Raw genomic sequence first — 17,408 nt, forward strand, 5'->3', positions numbered from 1 at the left:
ATAAATATGTATTGAACCTTAATAGAGGTGTAAAATGAAAGGAAATAAACAATTTAATATTCTTAAATCAGTAAAATTTTAAGAGTGAAAATCGTTTTGTTGGTCTAAATGATTATATACCTAAAAATAGAGTATTTTAATAATTTAAAATCATAACATATTTGTTGCATGTAAAAACAATATATGTATAATGTTGCTGGAAAAAATCTAAATTTCTCAATAAATAATCTTACCTTCATACATTTTGAAATTTTTTAAATAAAATATATTGTAAAAGTCTTCCAATTGGTGTATTTAAAATGAATTTAAAAAAATAAATATTAATTTTGAAATGTTGAACTCAATATCAAATTATTCACTAATATTGAATATTAAATTATTCACAAATACATTACGGTGGAGATCAAATATACATGTATGTGTGTATGTATGTATTTATGTATGTATGAAGTAATTCATGTTTTTATAACAAGGATAAAGAGTTAAAAAGGGTTAGAAAAAAAACGTAAAACATTCAAAAAAGTAGTTTTTAAAAAATAAGAAAACCAAATAAATATAGATTTCCAACAATTGATTTATTAAAATATTTATATACATGAATTATAGTAGGGTAAAAGTAAGGAAACATTTTAGGTAATGCTTTTTCAACATTATATTCTGCTAGACGATGTTTCAAAAATTTAAAAGAATTATAGTTTACTACCGGCTATTATTACATTTAATTAACAAGCACAAAATAACTAGTGAAATTTTTAACCTAATCCACAGTACTATAGATGAAGACACACAAAACCAATCATTCAAAGAACAACCCATTTCACGAAAAATTATCCTAAAAAATTTACATTTACTTTCAAATTCAAGCAAAGACATTTTTGTTTTGTTTTAAACACAAGTTCATAACCACGGTTGTTGTTAATGACACCTTAGGGTCAAATTTAAAGTAAATAAAATGAGTCTCTTTTCCATAGTTTTTACTTTTAGTTTATACATCTTTAACAGAGGCCCTCGTTTTAATATACTCAAAACATTTTATCCAAAATACACTATTTCATCACTTTTAAATCCTCCTCTTTAATTAAAAAATAATTATTATTTGGCTTATTGTTACTCAAATCATAATCTACTAACTACGCTTACTTCATCGACCAGCACATATATAAAAAAGAGCAATTGAATTATCACTGCAGGCAGGTATGCAAATGATAGTCAAATCACTTCATTCTTCCCCAATTTAAAAATTAAATTTTTATTATGTCAAAAGGAAGATATCTTCTGGTGTGTTTCTTAGTAAATTCATGTTACCATTCAATGTTCAGTGTTTATCATTTTATGACCTTGGTGGAGCTGGCTGGATGACTTTGTAGCATGTGGTTAGTCTCTCTTATAATTACAACTATATCTGGGGCTCAAACAAGAACTACAATTAATTAATAAAAAGGATTTTAAATAATCTAATACAATAGTTTAACAAATTATTTTTTAAATTCAGGTAAAGCCACAAGCTGAGTCAGCAAAATTCCACCATAGTGATGAGCGACAAACTTCAAAATAGATACCGTGATAGCAGCACAAGTGAGCAATAACAATATAATCAAAGCTAACTGCCAGCCATGTAAGTCAAATGACGAAGTAAGGTGACCAAATGAATACGGCGGCACTGTTAAAATCATGGGGGGAGCATAAAGCCGGATAATGGATGATTGGAGGGGTTGGGGGGGACCCAAGAGAGAATATATTGAAAAGATTTTTTTTTTCATAAGAAAGCATTGAGTGGATATTATGACAGCCACATTGAGAAGAGAAAATGTCCAGTCGTTGCATGACAATGCTCCGGTTTATTTAGGTTCACTTTCATTAGCTCATGCTCTGTCTAGACTCTTCCACTATCTTTGGTTCAGCACACTTTTACATTATACAACACCAAAACTGTTCTCATATTTTATTTAAGGATACATCAATAGTTACAAGGTTTTTATATAGCATGAAATAGCCTACTCTCATAAAAACACTTTATGAGGACTACTTAATATACATTACTAAATAATTTATGTCACAAAAGTACAAGATTATTTAAATTTATAATTTAACTTAAAATACACATGTTAAAATCAGTACCATATTACATAAATTTATAAGTTTACTCTTACTTACAAACTATACAAAAATAGCTAATTGAAAAAAAACTACATACCTAAGTTTTTTACATTGTAATTTAATATCAGCACAGTGCAATAAATCTTTGGTAGGGTATTCATCCACAAGTTATCTCTATGACAGCATAGCTAGGTGATGTACTGTGGTGCTGCCTGGATTTTTAGCTGGGAGTAGCTTCGGAGCTGATCAGAAAGATAAGGGAGAGGGCGGGAGAAGTAGGGGATGTCAACTGAATAAAAATTTCAATAACAGAAATATTTTTTTTTTCCCATTCATATTCAGTTTTATGTTGTATATTCCAGTAAAACTTAGGCCATATTATTTGTATTAATACAAAAAGTTACACAAATTACTCAAATCTCTAATAAAAGAATATAATTCTGTAAAGGTACAAGAAACAAATAAATACAAAAATACTTTTTCTGAGGGGTGGGGGTGGACCAGTTAAAGTTCCCACAACACCTTCCATGTGTTCGCCACTGGTAATGTGTGTGAGTGATGAACTACAGATCTTCGACTTGAATGTCTAGTAGTCTAGCCACTGCACTGGCCAGCAACTCGATCCCCACGCATTTGACTGCACACATTTCCCATGCTGCCGGGTGGGCTAGCCATCACTAAATACAGCATTGGTCCAGGGTTTTAACACTGTGGTACAGTCAACTCTACAATACAGCATTGTTTGGTTTGGCATATTCTGTAAAACTATACTGATGGAGCCACCCTCATTCAGTTTTTCTATGGGATGGATTAGTGTTTGTTGATGGACAAAACATGAGGTCCATTTTTTGAAACAGTAGTATTCGTGTACATTTTTATTCTTTCCTTAGGGAAATAACATTGCATTGTATCATTTTTCTTTGGTAACTGTCCCATAAAAACTATATTTACATTCAATAATCCAACAAAATCTCTAATCCTCCATCACTGAGGTCGTGAACGTGCCATATTAATGAGCATTTTCTGCATCTGTTTGTACGCATGATACTTACTACAACACAGCCATGTAAAAAGCAGTGAAAACAATGCCCCAAAATCAAAATCACGTGTTAACTCTTCAAACTCACAAACTAACGAAAAGGTGCTAGATTGGAAATGCAATCAGCACTAATAGCAGACTTTGAGGTCTGATTGGCAAGAAGAGAAAGGGGTAACAGTCATATTGGTATACCAACACGGAGAGTGCGGTTGATCAGCATAAACAAAATGCCTGTCCCACAAGCAATCTGTTCCTTTGGTGTTATGCTGTGTCACAAATAACCAAAAGTTATTTTGTGAAGAAAAAAATTGCAGCAATGTTAAAATTGGTTTACTCATAATTTTGAAAACTTAAAATTAGTACATTTCAATTCAGAAGTCTCTTGTTTATCATTCATGACAACACAACTTTGAGGTCATTACTTCTACATTCAGCAAAAAATCAAAAGAAACCCAATATTCTAAACAAGTGTAATTTTGTTTACTGTTATCATAAAATGCGCTGAAAAAAATGCATCACTATAACAACTGCATAACAGATTATTCTGATGCAAATTATGATTACAAGTAAACATTTATTAAAACAGTCTTAGATATACTTACTACTTAAAACTACACATGTGTAGCACTTATTTAGGAATTATGAATTATGATCAATTAAATTAGTTTTTTTGTAAAAGTTTCATTATTAAATATTAAGTATAAAAATTCTACATTTCTGTATATGTATGCGCCCAAAAAAATTAACAGTTTCTCTACAATTTCTTGCCAATTCAACAAACAGTAAAAATAAAATAACATGTTAAAATAATTGAAAATTATTATTATTTTTCTCTTTTTTTACTTTAAGAGTTTACTTGCAAAGTGTACTAAAATACGGTCAGCTTTGAGTTTCTTTGAGTTGCAGCAAAGCTTACTGGCCAATACGAAGAGGCAGTTTTAACAACTCGTATCTCGAGCTAGGTTTGCCATCTTTAAATTCCTGTTCCATTAGTTTGTAAAGAATGGCTGTGCAGTCCCTTAAATCATGTGACATTGTGCTAAACAAAGTGATTCAAGGGACTAGGGATCCATACTTGACAAAGGATTGGAACAGGAGATTAAAGATGACCAACCTGCCTCAAATATAAACTCAAAGGGTTAGTGAAAACCCAACTCATTAAATCTTCTCATTCTTGCGTAAGCAAATATTTTACAAAACATGCCAGAGGAATTGTTTTGTCGTACACAGATATTTACTAAACCTTAAAATTACAGCGGTAACTTATATCTATAATCAGTGACTACAGGTCCTGATACGGCATGAATTAGTGTGTGTCTCAACACCTATGTTACGTAAACTTCTAGCGTATATACTTGAAAATGAATTTGTGAAAACATAACATAGGACAAAAGATGACCAAACTACTTTGATCTTGAATTTGCCACAAATCCTTGTTCCACAGGAAATAAATTAGGATTAAGAGTAAAAAAGCAGCTTTATTAAAGCTAACCCATATTGTTGTGACGTTTCAGAGCAAATACAGCAATCAGCTTCATATAACTCAGTTAATTGTATATACATATAACACACTAGACTTTCCAAAACAAATAGTTGCGACAATATGAGAACAGCTTGTCTCAGGAAACATACTGTGTTCCGTGCCATCATCCTTGTGGTATCTAAAATATCTGTTTGTTTTTATCCCTGAGTTGGCCTGAGCATAGCTGCTTTAACTGATCTTTTTTTTGTTTCATCATTGGGTCCATATGTTTTGTCACTGTGTTATCTGTATTTTCTGTTCTTGTTAAAACTGTCTCATTGTCAGCCCATAGTGTTCGTCTGTGCTGCAATAATTTTTTCTAAGTCCTTTCACGGAATTTTCTGTGCTATCTGCGCATACATACATTTGGCAATTGCTGAGTCTGGCTTGTTTTTCTGTGTATTTGTGTACCCATTTTTTTTGTCTATTTTGTGGTTTCTCTATGATATTCAGTGATAATTAGCAATGGCCTATGTCCATTAACATTTTTTACAAATACTATATCTTTCAAATTTAATTCACCAAATGATCCTTATTTTTACAATCTCAGATGAAACAGTTGTGAATATAGGCAGTAAAGGACAAAAAAGAGATCAGAATTTTTTTTTTTCAGTCAGAATTCCATGATGCTAGGACTTACCTATTTAGAAAAAAAACTGGTACATTATTATGTTTTTTGTTCTGAAGAAAAACTAGGAACAGTTCAAAATGAAACCTGGAAATTCTTAAATCATAAATGGTTTGAAACTTTTTGTAAAAAATTCAAGTAGTGGAATTAATACTAGTTCACTGGACTACTCAAGCAAGTATTTCATTTTAAACACAATGCTTTCCAAGGACATAGGATATAATCCTTGAAGTTTATGAAATAAAATTATAAGTATTTTTCCTAACTGTAATTGAATATCATGAAAACATTTTTTATTACATCATTACAATGTAGAACAAATACATCAGAATAATGGACATATGATTTAAAACCTACTTCTTACACAGAACACTAAATAAAAAATTTTGATCCCAGCCCCCAGAATGACACACATTTGAAAAGTGTTTGTTCAAAAGAGGTAGTTTCCACTTCCAACTGTAACATTTATTTTTTATAATATTTACGATAAAACAAACATAACATACACTGGATTCACATAATAATTCAATAACAATTGTACCATATTATATAATGGCTACATTTCATGTCCATTTTATTGTACGAACGTTTCTTTAGTTTTTCCACAACTTATTTTAATAACAGAAATAGCACATTTGAGAAGAAACATCCTCATTTATGAACACTGAGTCGGCACACAAGTGGTTCAGCAATCACTATAATCTCGAAGGTCTGTTGTCTTAAGGCTGGGTTTATAAACTACGCAAGAAATGCAAGAATGCATGAAACACAAGACACAAAATGTTCAGCAATCACATTTTAGAGGACTGGTTTATAAACTATTCTAGATGCAATAACACATCGCAAGTATTGTTCAACTTCCACCTTACTTGCGTTTTAGCTTGTGTTTTCAATGGCCATATCTGAAGATAAGTGCTCCTAAAGCTTTTGAAGATGCAGATGTTATGTGCATGGAAGAGCACAATGTTCTTTTGTTATATACATCACGTTTATACTTGTTATTCACACAATGAAGAAGGTAAGTTTTTTAAAAATAAACTGACAATTTTTTTTTTGTTTTCTTGAAAAATATGAATTATGATGAGAAGCCAGGGGTAGAAATTTGTTTTCTAATGTTTTAAAATTATAAATTACGAGAAATGGTGACATCTTGTGATTTGCGTGCTTCATAAATGACTGTGATATTCTGGCGTTGATTGCGTGTTGCATCATTGCCTTCCTAGCGTGGTTTATAAACCCAACCAAAGGAACCAATCCAAAAACACGACACGGCAGGTGGCAACGCTGGACGGCGCGGGCTTCACACGGACGCTCTGTTCTGCTGGCCAAAGTACTTGCACTGGTGCTCCAGCAGCCCTCGCCTGTTCTTGTAGCAGCCGCTGCACGCCTTGCAGTAGAAGGGACCCCGGTCGTTTCCGTGCTCGTTCCTCGTGTGCCTCTGCAGCGCCGTCTTCCAGCGGTAGCGCTTCGCACAGCACGGGCACTTGAACTGGCCCCTGCTGCGCTCCCAGCCTTCAGCCCTCGAGTCTGCAACACAGCACAGCACGCATTTCAGCGGGCACCAGCCTACTGTCTCCAATAAGGCACTCATCAAACAATTCACTTTGTTGTATGCTGCATTAAATACTTCAAAATAACCTCATTCACAAAGACAAGGTTTAACGGTGAATAGAAAAACCACTGAAAACAAAGAAACAAAAAAAATCCACATAATTACACTTTTTACTTCATTTTAAGAGCAAAAAATAGAGGGAGGAAAAATTCACTGAAAAGTTAGCAGAGCTCTAACAATCAGTAGGGCTACAGATATGCTAATTAAAAAGTTTAAATAATGTATAGTTAAACTGTAGAAATACATGCAAAATACTTTAGAACATTAGTGATGAAAGTAAAACACAAACTGTCTTTAGAAACAACATTATTGCGACCAGAAAGCAAATTAAAAACTTACCAGTCTAACAAATTGTACATCAAATGCGATTTTTTGTCATCTGTTCCCCTGTAACATGAATATATGTTATGTGTGTAAACACATTACACGAACAAAATCAACCATATCTACAAAAAAAAAACACTGTCAACTATATTAGTATTCAAACTGAACTAGAGTAGATATAAAAAAAACTAAAAAAATCACGCAATCATTTATTTAATTTATACAACATAAATAGAGAAAGAATAAAAAAATTACATTATACCATTATAACACTTGTCTTTCCCAAAAAATATCAACATCGTAATACCAACCAAAATTACAGAAACTTCATACATGATTCTGTATTAATTGTTAAAGTATTGTGACAGATAAACTGATTGGCAGAGTTCAAAACTCAAAAAAGCAATATTTATTTTCAGTATAACCCCCAGAGCAAAATTTTATGTTATCCCTAACCAAGAAATATTCACATGTCTTCTTAGTTCATAAAAGTTGTACATGTTATCCATGGTAATTTATATACAGTCTCTAATTTTGAATTTTTGCTACACATATAAGTAAAACCAAAATTGTCTTTGTTTGCAGACTATATAATACAGAAGGATAGGCAAAGGATAATTCAATAAAAGCATTCCAAAAAAAAGCTAGCAAAATGGTTGTAGCTACAAGAAGAACAGTTTATTGTGAACACAAAAGCTTTTTTGAATTTTTGATATTTATTTTGAATCTTTCTTCTTTGAAAATTTGTGCCTCCCTGATATATTTTTTTTACCCGGCCAAAAGAAAAAAAAAGGCCATTTGTTGAGCAGGTTTCATGTCATCATAATAGGATTCCAAGTAAACGAAAGAAAAAATAAAGTATGGTGTTGGCGATGCATCAGGTATATTCAAATCACAAGTCATATGGTCGCGTCATGTCATCAAGGCCATCGTGTTGGTCGAGGTGATGTTGACAGTCACTGTACGTACGCATTATGTTGGTGAGTTTGAACGGCTCTCGTAAGGGTGTTAGCCGGAAACATCTTCAATTTTGCAATTTTTAAATATTTCAATAGGCTTCTGTGAATCCTGCTTTTTTTTTAATTTGAATCTAGTATCAAATTATTCATGAAATTCAAATATTTTTCAAATTTCATTCAAACATACAGCATAGATTTTTTTCTTTTCAAATTTCACATTGCAAAATATTAAAAATAAAGTAATATTATAAAGTGAGAAACATAACAGTAAATTTTAAGTTCAAAAACTGTTTTGTTGATCCAACTGATTAAATACATAAAAAATCAAAATCACAGATTATATATAACTTGCCACGTGCAGATCATTCTGGACAGAGAATTATATTTCTTAAGTAACAAAAATATTTTTGTTTGTTCATGCTTTTTCTCCCTTCTAATTTTCTTTTGGATTCATAAATTTTAAAAAGTATGTGAAAGCTATTACTTTAATCTGCACAGAATTACAACACTGGCAAAACTCTGGCAGTAAATTACATCTACCGAGTGTAAAAGTAAATAAAAAAGAAAAAATTGAAGAAAACAAGCATTCATAACCGAAAATTTGCTTTATTTACTACAAAAAATGAAAGGTAGCCCCTGAATTTTGTGTAAATCCACAATAATACTATTCACAAAGTTTAAAAAATACATAAAGTGTCACTCCATGAACAACAATCACACTAAAGTGATGTAATTTATCGGAGCTATACAACCTATAAAATCAATAGTCTAGAATTTTTTTTCTGAAAAGTTATTTATACAAAAATATATAATGTAGTGCACTATTGCAAACTGTTTATTTTGTAATATTACCTGCAACACAGAATACGTGTTAAAGAACACACTTCAGATATAAATGCTTGAAAATGCCATAAAAATAATTTGCCTAGTTTAAAAAATTCCCCCCCCCCCCCCCCCCCTTCCCACAAAATTTTCACTTTTGTTTTGGTGGTAATGACTAAAATCCATTATTTATCAGCATAACTTCTTTTATTTTAATCATATTTGGTCAAATTCCCTCTCTACAAACTTAATAATATTTAGAGATGCCACAGAAACAATATTATTGAAAATAACATTTTACATACCACTTATTGTAGCCTTTTTATTATTTGTTCCAATTTAAATTTTTTCAAAATGACCTACCCTTGTTATTTGGCTACAGATATTTTTTTGCTAAATTCTGCAGTAATAAAAGAAAAGTTCTTCAATCGGGCATCCTATGGTTCGGCACCTTCTGTAACCCAGCATCAACTGAGCCACTCACTTTCAGATTCTTTTGGGTAGATTCCAGCGGTCAACCTTGGCTGCAGGTTGCATTATTGTACCACTGGCATTTTCAGTTCAATAGAGTTTATCGTTGCTGTCGGATTTAATTTCAATACAGCACTTCCTGTTTTCTAGTGGAATACATTTCATATTTCCCACATGGTATTCCTGTTAAAACTATGGTGGTGATCGTTAATCCGGCAAAATCAATAACCAGGCATGGCCATGGTCTCGAACATGCCAGGTTAAAGACCTTTCAAGGCATTTGGTTGCAAATGTTTTTTGCTAAATTCTGCAGTAATTTTCCTGTTGAATGGATGCACGTATGACGTAAGTACTAAGTGAGGGTAATATATAAAAACATTCACTTTAAAATTTTAAATTATTTTATTTATCACTTCACATTCGATAATTTTCAACACTGCTACACTGGCCGAGTGTGCCAGGCAAGAGACCAAAACGTGAACAGGGTTCGCACACCCTTACTTCAGCTAATGTCCCTGAGTTTTCCCTGTCTCATCTAACATTTCCCTCTGTGTACTTGGTCTATCTAGCAAAATTACACATACCAGTGGCTGTCCCGGTGCAAATAATCACACTATGATTTTTTTTTTTAATTATCACATTGTGTAATTAAAAAGTTATAATCAATTTTGAAATAATTATTGATTGTAATAGAATAGATAAATTATATTATGTAAGTGGTACACAGTAGTATTGGTAGAAGTGGGTGTTGGTAGAGATGGAAGCTCACCTTATATTGGTTGCACAGGTTTGTGAAAAAATTGTGGTTTTATTGTTATACCTCAGGCTTCCATCATTGTAGTGAGATAAAAAAATACACCAGGTTTTAATTATAGGCATAAGCTTTTAAAAACAAAAATTTTCATCAAAATTGGTCCAGTAGTTTTTGTGCAATACTCAACCAGAAAAAACAGACAAAAATTCAATAGTAATATAGAAATGTCCCCGTCTGCGGGAACACTGACGATGTCTCTCCACTCCAGTCCACGAAGCTTCTCATCACGCGAACAGCTTCACAACACCGATGCGGTCGCGAGCGTGCGCCATCAGGCAGACAGCTGGGCGCTGCAGTGGTGCTTCCTGAGGCTCTCCCTGTTCTTGTAGACGCGGCCGCACCGGCCGCAGCCGGCCAGCCCCTGGCCCCCGTGCTCCAGCTTCATGTGGTGGCGCAGGTTGGTCCTCCACTTGTACGTGCGCAGGCACAGCACGCACGTGAACAGGCCGCCGCCCTCCCCCGGGAGCAGCGGCAGCAGGCCTGCAACACAAACAAACAGTGCACCCATAACACACCGCAGCACGCTGCGATCCTCGAAACCCTTCAATACCATCAAATCCTTTCCGACTATTCGTCCACTCAAGTGAACCACTCGTATCTCAACGATATATGGAGTTAAATGAAACCTTCAACATGTGGTTTAAGGTGTATCTAAATTCTAGTAGACATTTTACTTTATGGCTATGAAATAAATAAATAATAAAATAATTACACATCAATATTATAACCAAAGCATAACGTTATTACCACACAAAATATCAAAAATATAGTTAAGTTACAATAAATAATTAAAAGTAGGTATATCTTTGGAATTGACTGAGAGACTGGAAGAGTTGAAGAAAAAGATTAAAATAAAAATAATTGAGGAAGGTAAATTTTGGGAATTCAAACACTTAAACCTCTACAGTTAAGGGGATCTGGTCTTACAACCTTGGATTTTTCTATGTTTTTGCTATAATTATAATTCAAAACTATTTATCCAATTTTTTGGCATAAACATATCTCCTAGACCTTCTACACCTTGTTGCAATCACATATTTACTTACAGGCTCAGTCTATAAGCACCGTGAGGGAATAACTTATCATTTCAAGTGTCAACTTTAACACGTTGCCAAAGCCAAGTACTATTCCATATCAAACAAAAAAAAAAATGACGGAAGCTTTATTGCAAGCAATATCTAATTATATGAAATTGAAAGAAGGCAAGACCTAGTTACCCTTAACTTTACCTGTATTATTTTACTCTGCAGAAACTATCAAATAAATTTGAGGGGTTCGTTACCAACTACAGTACTCTCAGCATGGTTGTTTAGAGCTGTATGGAAAATGACAAAAAAAAAATCATTTATGTTTTAAAATAAAATATAAAAGGCTTAACTGTTTCTTGAAAACTCAGGTATTTGTTTGTTTACATATTAGTTTATTTCTGACTCTTGTAATTTAGATTCAAATGCAAGGTATTCGAGATAGGCCTAGTGTTGGGAAATTGATTCAAGATTCGGATTTGAGAAAAAATGGAATTTGACCCATCACTGATTTTTAATTTCTTGATCCACAACAGAACAGTGGAAATAATGTTTTCATCCCAATACAATAACGTAACATTCATTGTGGTGTTAATTAAAGAGACATAATATACATACATATCATTAGAAGACTTTTATTTTGTACCTCTTGAGTGTTATACATAATATATAAAAAAATTTCCACACTTGGGGTACATGAAAGATTATTACATGAACAAATTATTACAGTAAAACCTTAATATATACATATATATAAAAAAAACAGGTATAACTCAGTAAACATGATAGGAGTGAAACTTCTTTTGAAATTAAAACCGCGACTCGTAAGTTTATCGTAGGGGTAAAATGGCAGAGAGAGAGAGAGAGAGAGAGAGAGAGAGAGAGAGAGAGAGAGAGAGAGAGAGAGAGAGAGAAAGAAAGAAGACCATTTTTTAAATAATATTACTCACTGTTGAAATACACCCTAAAAATAAACTGTCTTTGTTACTGTTTCTTCAAACAATTCTGCCATTTAGAACATGCCAAATCTCGGAACGAAACATGAAATTCATAACAGGAAGCGCTATCTATGCGGGAAATGCAGGGATTGTTCCAACAGCACTGTCTATGCTGATGGTTGAACATAGAACGCAAGTGCACTGGTAGCAAATATAAAATTCAAGGCATTCACAGCTAACTGTATAGGATACCAATATATATTTTCTGAAACAAGCTCATGTGCACACACTCAGTCTTATTCTTTCATCTATCTCTCTCTCTCAGTTCTACTTTTTTTTGGGCTGGGAAAAAATCATTGCACAAAGAGCAGAACAAAAATGAGCTCAGTAACATATATAGCATAGTGCTTTCTTTATATCTCTTTGGCCATGTACCTATTCTCTGACGTTACATTAACATTTGGCCATGAAATTTTACTCCCATCACGCCCACATAAGTCTCACTTAATAAAAAAAAAAACTGACAATGAAAAAAAACTTGATTACAAATTTTTTCACATCACAAAATAAAACACAATTGCATACAAATAATTTTGTTTCTGACTCCAACTTACACCAGGCCAAAATGATGGTTTTTCGGTGAAAAACGCTAGTTTCTGTTTCAGAACGTGAAGTGCTCTTCCCACTCTCCCCTGGCCCATCCAAAACCCCTTGACTTGCATACTGAATCACGTTAATTAAATTGTACTTTGACAAAATACAGTATAGATAAAATATATTTAATACACACACAATTTATATCAGTACTTCCATATCTCTTTGGCATAAATGTATTCCTTCCTGAAATGCATGTATTCATGATAAACATACATCTACAGTTATTTTTTCACTGTCGTGATAAGTTTCCTTTTCAAAAATAAAACATAGCCAATGTCCAGTCGGAATAATGAAGCTTTATAACAGTGAAATAACTGTTTAAATTGGTTCATTAGTTTTAGAATTTACTTCCTAAAAACAAAAAAACAAACAATCAAACTCAAACTCTCTCTTTATAATATTATAAGTATATAAGTACAGATATTAAATAGGGTCAACAGAGCAATTACAAGTCAGCCAAAGACACTATTACATTATAGTATACACATCTTTGTTCAATCACATTTTAGTGGACAAGAGAAATAAATTACTAATGGTTTGATGCCACTAAAAGTAGGTTTATTAATTTAATAACTTGCTCACACTTTCTGTTGACAGAGACTTTTATCACCAGAATTTAGCTATTATAAAAAAAAACTTACAATTTTTTCCCCTTCCCCTCATACTTTTTTATTATCTAAATGAATTAATTACATTTGTAACACAAGAGTGCAAAATATTTTAAATAATTTTGCATGCAGGAAACACACAAAAAATAATTAAATGCATTTTCCATATGATCCTCAGTAGCCTTACTTAATTGCACACACCTTTGAAAAAATATAAAACACAGTAATTAAATCATTTTCATTTTGTTAAACTAGGTTGCAGAAATACGAGAAATCCCAAAGACGTTCTAAAATTATAATAACAATAGTACAGACAAAGTGACAGGACACAAAAAAACTGGATAGAACAAAACAAAATTGATGTGTACATTTGTTCTCTCCACTTTCGTGTTATAAAGGCTGCCAAATGGGTGAAAATGTGGAAGTTTTTGGTTGTTTATCTTTCTGGTTTATTTGTGTCCTATCACATTCAGTCTGTATTATCATCATTTAGTTAAACTGATATATCAACGAATGTACTTAGCAATAATAATATTTAAAAATAAACTCTCACCTGAGAATGGGAACAAAGTGTGGTTCCTAAAATGTTGGATGACTACTTGCATCTCTGTTCGTCCAACATTCATTGGAATGCATCTCATTTGCTGGGACTGGCTTCTCTGTTTTAAGCCGTTCATAATTTTCTGTTTTTCAATTCAGTTGGACTAAACTTCATTCCTTCAGCTTCCACGTACTTCAAATGTCAAATGTTGAGTTCACCATGTTGACAAAATTTCATGTACAAATTCTATCATAATTATTGGTACTGAGGTCTTGAGTCAAAAGCAATACCATAATAAGTATTTTTTCTTAACTAAGCATTAATGTTATTTTTCATTGCCTTTGGGAACTACGTAATATTTATCTCTTAATGGTACCAGTAATTCAATATTGTTTCAACTTCAACTAATGGCGGTCAGTCATGTGTTATTTTCAAAACATTTTAAATACAAACAAATTAACATTTAAGACAATTGATGTTTCAATTCTATTTCAGTTAGTTCAAGATACAGTGTCAGTGGCCGTCATGATTGTCCGCCACAACAAAGATAGGCTGTTTAAACTTTTAATATAAATACTTGTCCCTGGTATGTTCAAAACCATGTCATTCTGTCACCTTGATGTACCTAATTATAAAACTATGGCAAAACACATGTCACACATTTATTACAGAAACAAGAAAAAGTAAAAAAAAAACTATAGTAGATAAATTTTTCAAATAATGTAAAAATCTGTAAGAAATTTTTTTAATGTAACCACAGAAAAAAAATTACTATGGTTAAATACAATTACAGTTTGGCTTAAATAAAATAGATAATAAATACATATACCAAGTTCATTGAGACAGTAAAACTCAAATATAATTAGTGAAAAATAATAAATACCAGTATTTTAACTTCAGCCAATGGTCATAATCCAAAGGAACTAAAGTAGCAAGGTGTATTGGTATTTGCAATATTTTAACATTAATTTTCACGGCAGCCCCGAAAATAAGTCCAATATAAATGCAGGAACAACAACAGAAATGGATATGGTGCCCGTTTCTCCGCCAGCCACAACGTAAAAGACAAAAGCTGTACTTTCTTCCCAGAATTTTTTTAACTTCGCTGCAAACTTCCCCTAAATAATTTTGGAAATTTTTGTGCATACTATGTATAGTTATGCTCGTCACTGACTTTATGATGGCACAACGCTGTGAGATAGCGCCTGCCTGCAGAATGCCAGTGTGCGGCGGGAAGTCGCCCACCAGGAGTCTGAGGCCGGCACTCTGCAGGTAGCAGCACTTGCTGTTGTACACACAGCAACACTTTATCATTTTTTAATCTTTTAAGAAGTGCATTTAAATTTTTCACCAAAAGATCAAATTAAAAGTTAAAGAAGAACTTCTTTTTAATTTAATTTGCGTGATTTTAATAATTCTTTTACTTATCTAATTTGAATAATTAACTTCGTTAATATTCAAATTATCGCTGAAAATCAATTTTGATTATGTATGTCGTTTTTCAAGAGGTTCTTCATTAAAAACAATTTTTTTATCATTACATACATTAGAAATAATTTTAATTTGCACACTATTAAAATAAATTGAAATTTTAATAAATATTATGTGTATATTAATTTGTTAGATTTATTTATCATTTTCCAACAGGCACCAGAGGTGCATTACAACTAATTAGTAACTAAAAATATGCTAGTCAAAGCCTTTAGTACTACTAAAACTGTTGGAGAATTAACTAACATTAAAACTTGCATCAATTAACTACACAAACTAAGAAGCCAAATTTAAAATCATAATTCAATTCTGAGTAAAGATTGATATAATGTGGATAGTGAGTACATCAATAAATTTCATTTTGTCACAGATTGGTAATAAAGTTTGATCAAATTTAATCAAATCCTGCCAAACATTGTTCTGTTATATTGTTGTATAGATTACTTTAAAGAAAAATTGAGTTTATTAATATTTATTTTTAAATTGAGCCATAATAATAATTTATACCTATTAAATTTTACATATCAATATATTGAAAATATTTTGTTCAAACAATTTTAATATAATTCTTAGTCCTTTTGTGTGTTAAATTTAACATATAAAAATATGAATCATTAAAATGTTTGTGATTGTTCAAATGCAAATGTGCTGAATATCTTTGAATGCTCTGTAGTTGTGGTTTATGTGTAAAAATGTTTCTGTTTGGAATTTTTTCTACTCACAAAACTAGCCTTTTCTTTATCAATTTTAGATTCTGTATTAAACAATTTCTGTATGATGTAGGGGCTTTTTAAAAGCTAGTCGTCATTGTTAATATGAAAATGGATGTCTTATTTAATTAAGTCAGTTTGTCAATTGTACTCTGATATGTATCTTTAAACTTTATCCGCCCCTAAAATACACTGTGAAGAAGTTCAGATCTCGTATATGCTCTATGAACTATGAGGTATAATAAAAATTAAGTATTCCTTGTGTGGAACAGGAAAATGAATACCTTTTCGATCATCAAACAACTTTCGTAATATTTTAATATTCTGATTATTTTTAATTAGGAAAAAACTCAGTGGACAATTCTATAATCAGTGTTCCATAATTGGTTATCACCTTAAAAAATAATTTAACAACACCAATCTTACACTATAAAATACTAATTGGAATTTTTTCACAAAAATTGTTGTGTTGGTATCTGACCAAATGATGAAACAACAATTTCTTTAGCTAAATTTTATTCATATATAATAAATAAAATACAGTAAAACATTTACAGCCATATAACTAGTACAAACAAAAAATTAAACAAAAAAAACATAGTACCTATCAGATAATTGTAATACAGTATTTTTGGTATTAAAAATTATTCAAATAAAATAAAAGTGCATGTGTTCACCGCTTCTTTCTACAAATATAAGTTTGTGGTTGTCCTTCATGCAGTACCAATGGAAAAAATAACGTACTTGAAAACAGTCATGACAACAATAAGGTAATTTAAAAAGTGCAAAAAAAATGCCAACCAATCAATGCAAAGAAGTCAAAATGTGGATTAAGCAGCCACTGTAAACATAAACTCAAACTTTTGAACACACTTAAAAAGTGGTTACTACATATCGGGGCAGGCCAGAATCTTGCATTTGAACATAAGTACATACAAATAGGTTACTTCAAAATGGTCCTGAAGTTGTAAAAGAAATGTGAAAAAATATTTCCATGAAAACTGTGTGTGTGTGTGTGCGCGCGCGCGTGCGTGCGTGCGTGTGTGTGTGTGTTGAATTATCAACTTGGAAAAGTCAACACTGCTAACAAAGCCCACAGTTTTCTTGGCAATCAGTATTTCACTTTTTTCTTACACTGGCGCTCAGTTAC

At 32.1% G+C, this 17,408-nt stretch overlaps 1 protein-coding gene across 12 annotated transcripts in view; it reads right to left on the minus strand.

The window, feature by feature from the left end:
- LOC134545329 (broad-complex core protein-like) overlaps positions 1 to 17,408 on the minus strand; it is a 164,751-nt gene that overhangs the window by 32,093 nt on the left and 115,250 nt on the right. For 2 of the 12 annotated variants that reach the window (XM_063388588.1, XM_063388599.1), the window contains exon 5: positions 9,858 to 10,768. The exons of 9 other annotated variants lie outside the window; for them this stretch is intronic. In XM_063388588.1, the coding sequence (XP_063244658.1) occupies positions 10,560 to 10,768 (209 nt within the window). In that variant the 3' untranslated portion in view covers positions 9,858 to 10,559. Of the gene's footprint in view, positions 1 to 710; positions 6,814 to 9,857; positions 10,769 to 17,408 lie in introns of those variants that run through there. One more of the 12 variants, XM_063388585.1, reaches the window with a different exon arrangement.

Source organism: Bacillus rossius, chromosome 1 (genome assembly GCF_032445375.1).
Source record: "Bacillus rossius redtenbacheri isolate Brsri chromosome 1, Brsri_v3, whole genome shotgun sequence".
NCBI classification, from domain to species: domain Eukaryota; kingdom Metazoa; phylum Arthropoda; class Insecta; order Phasmatodea; family Bacillidae; genus Bacillus; species Bacillus rossius.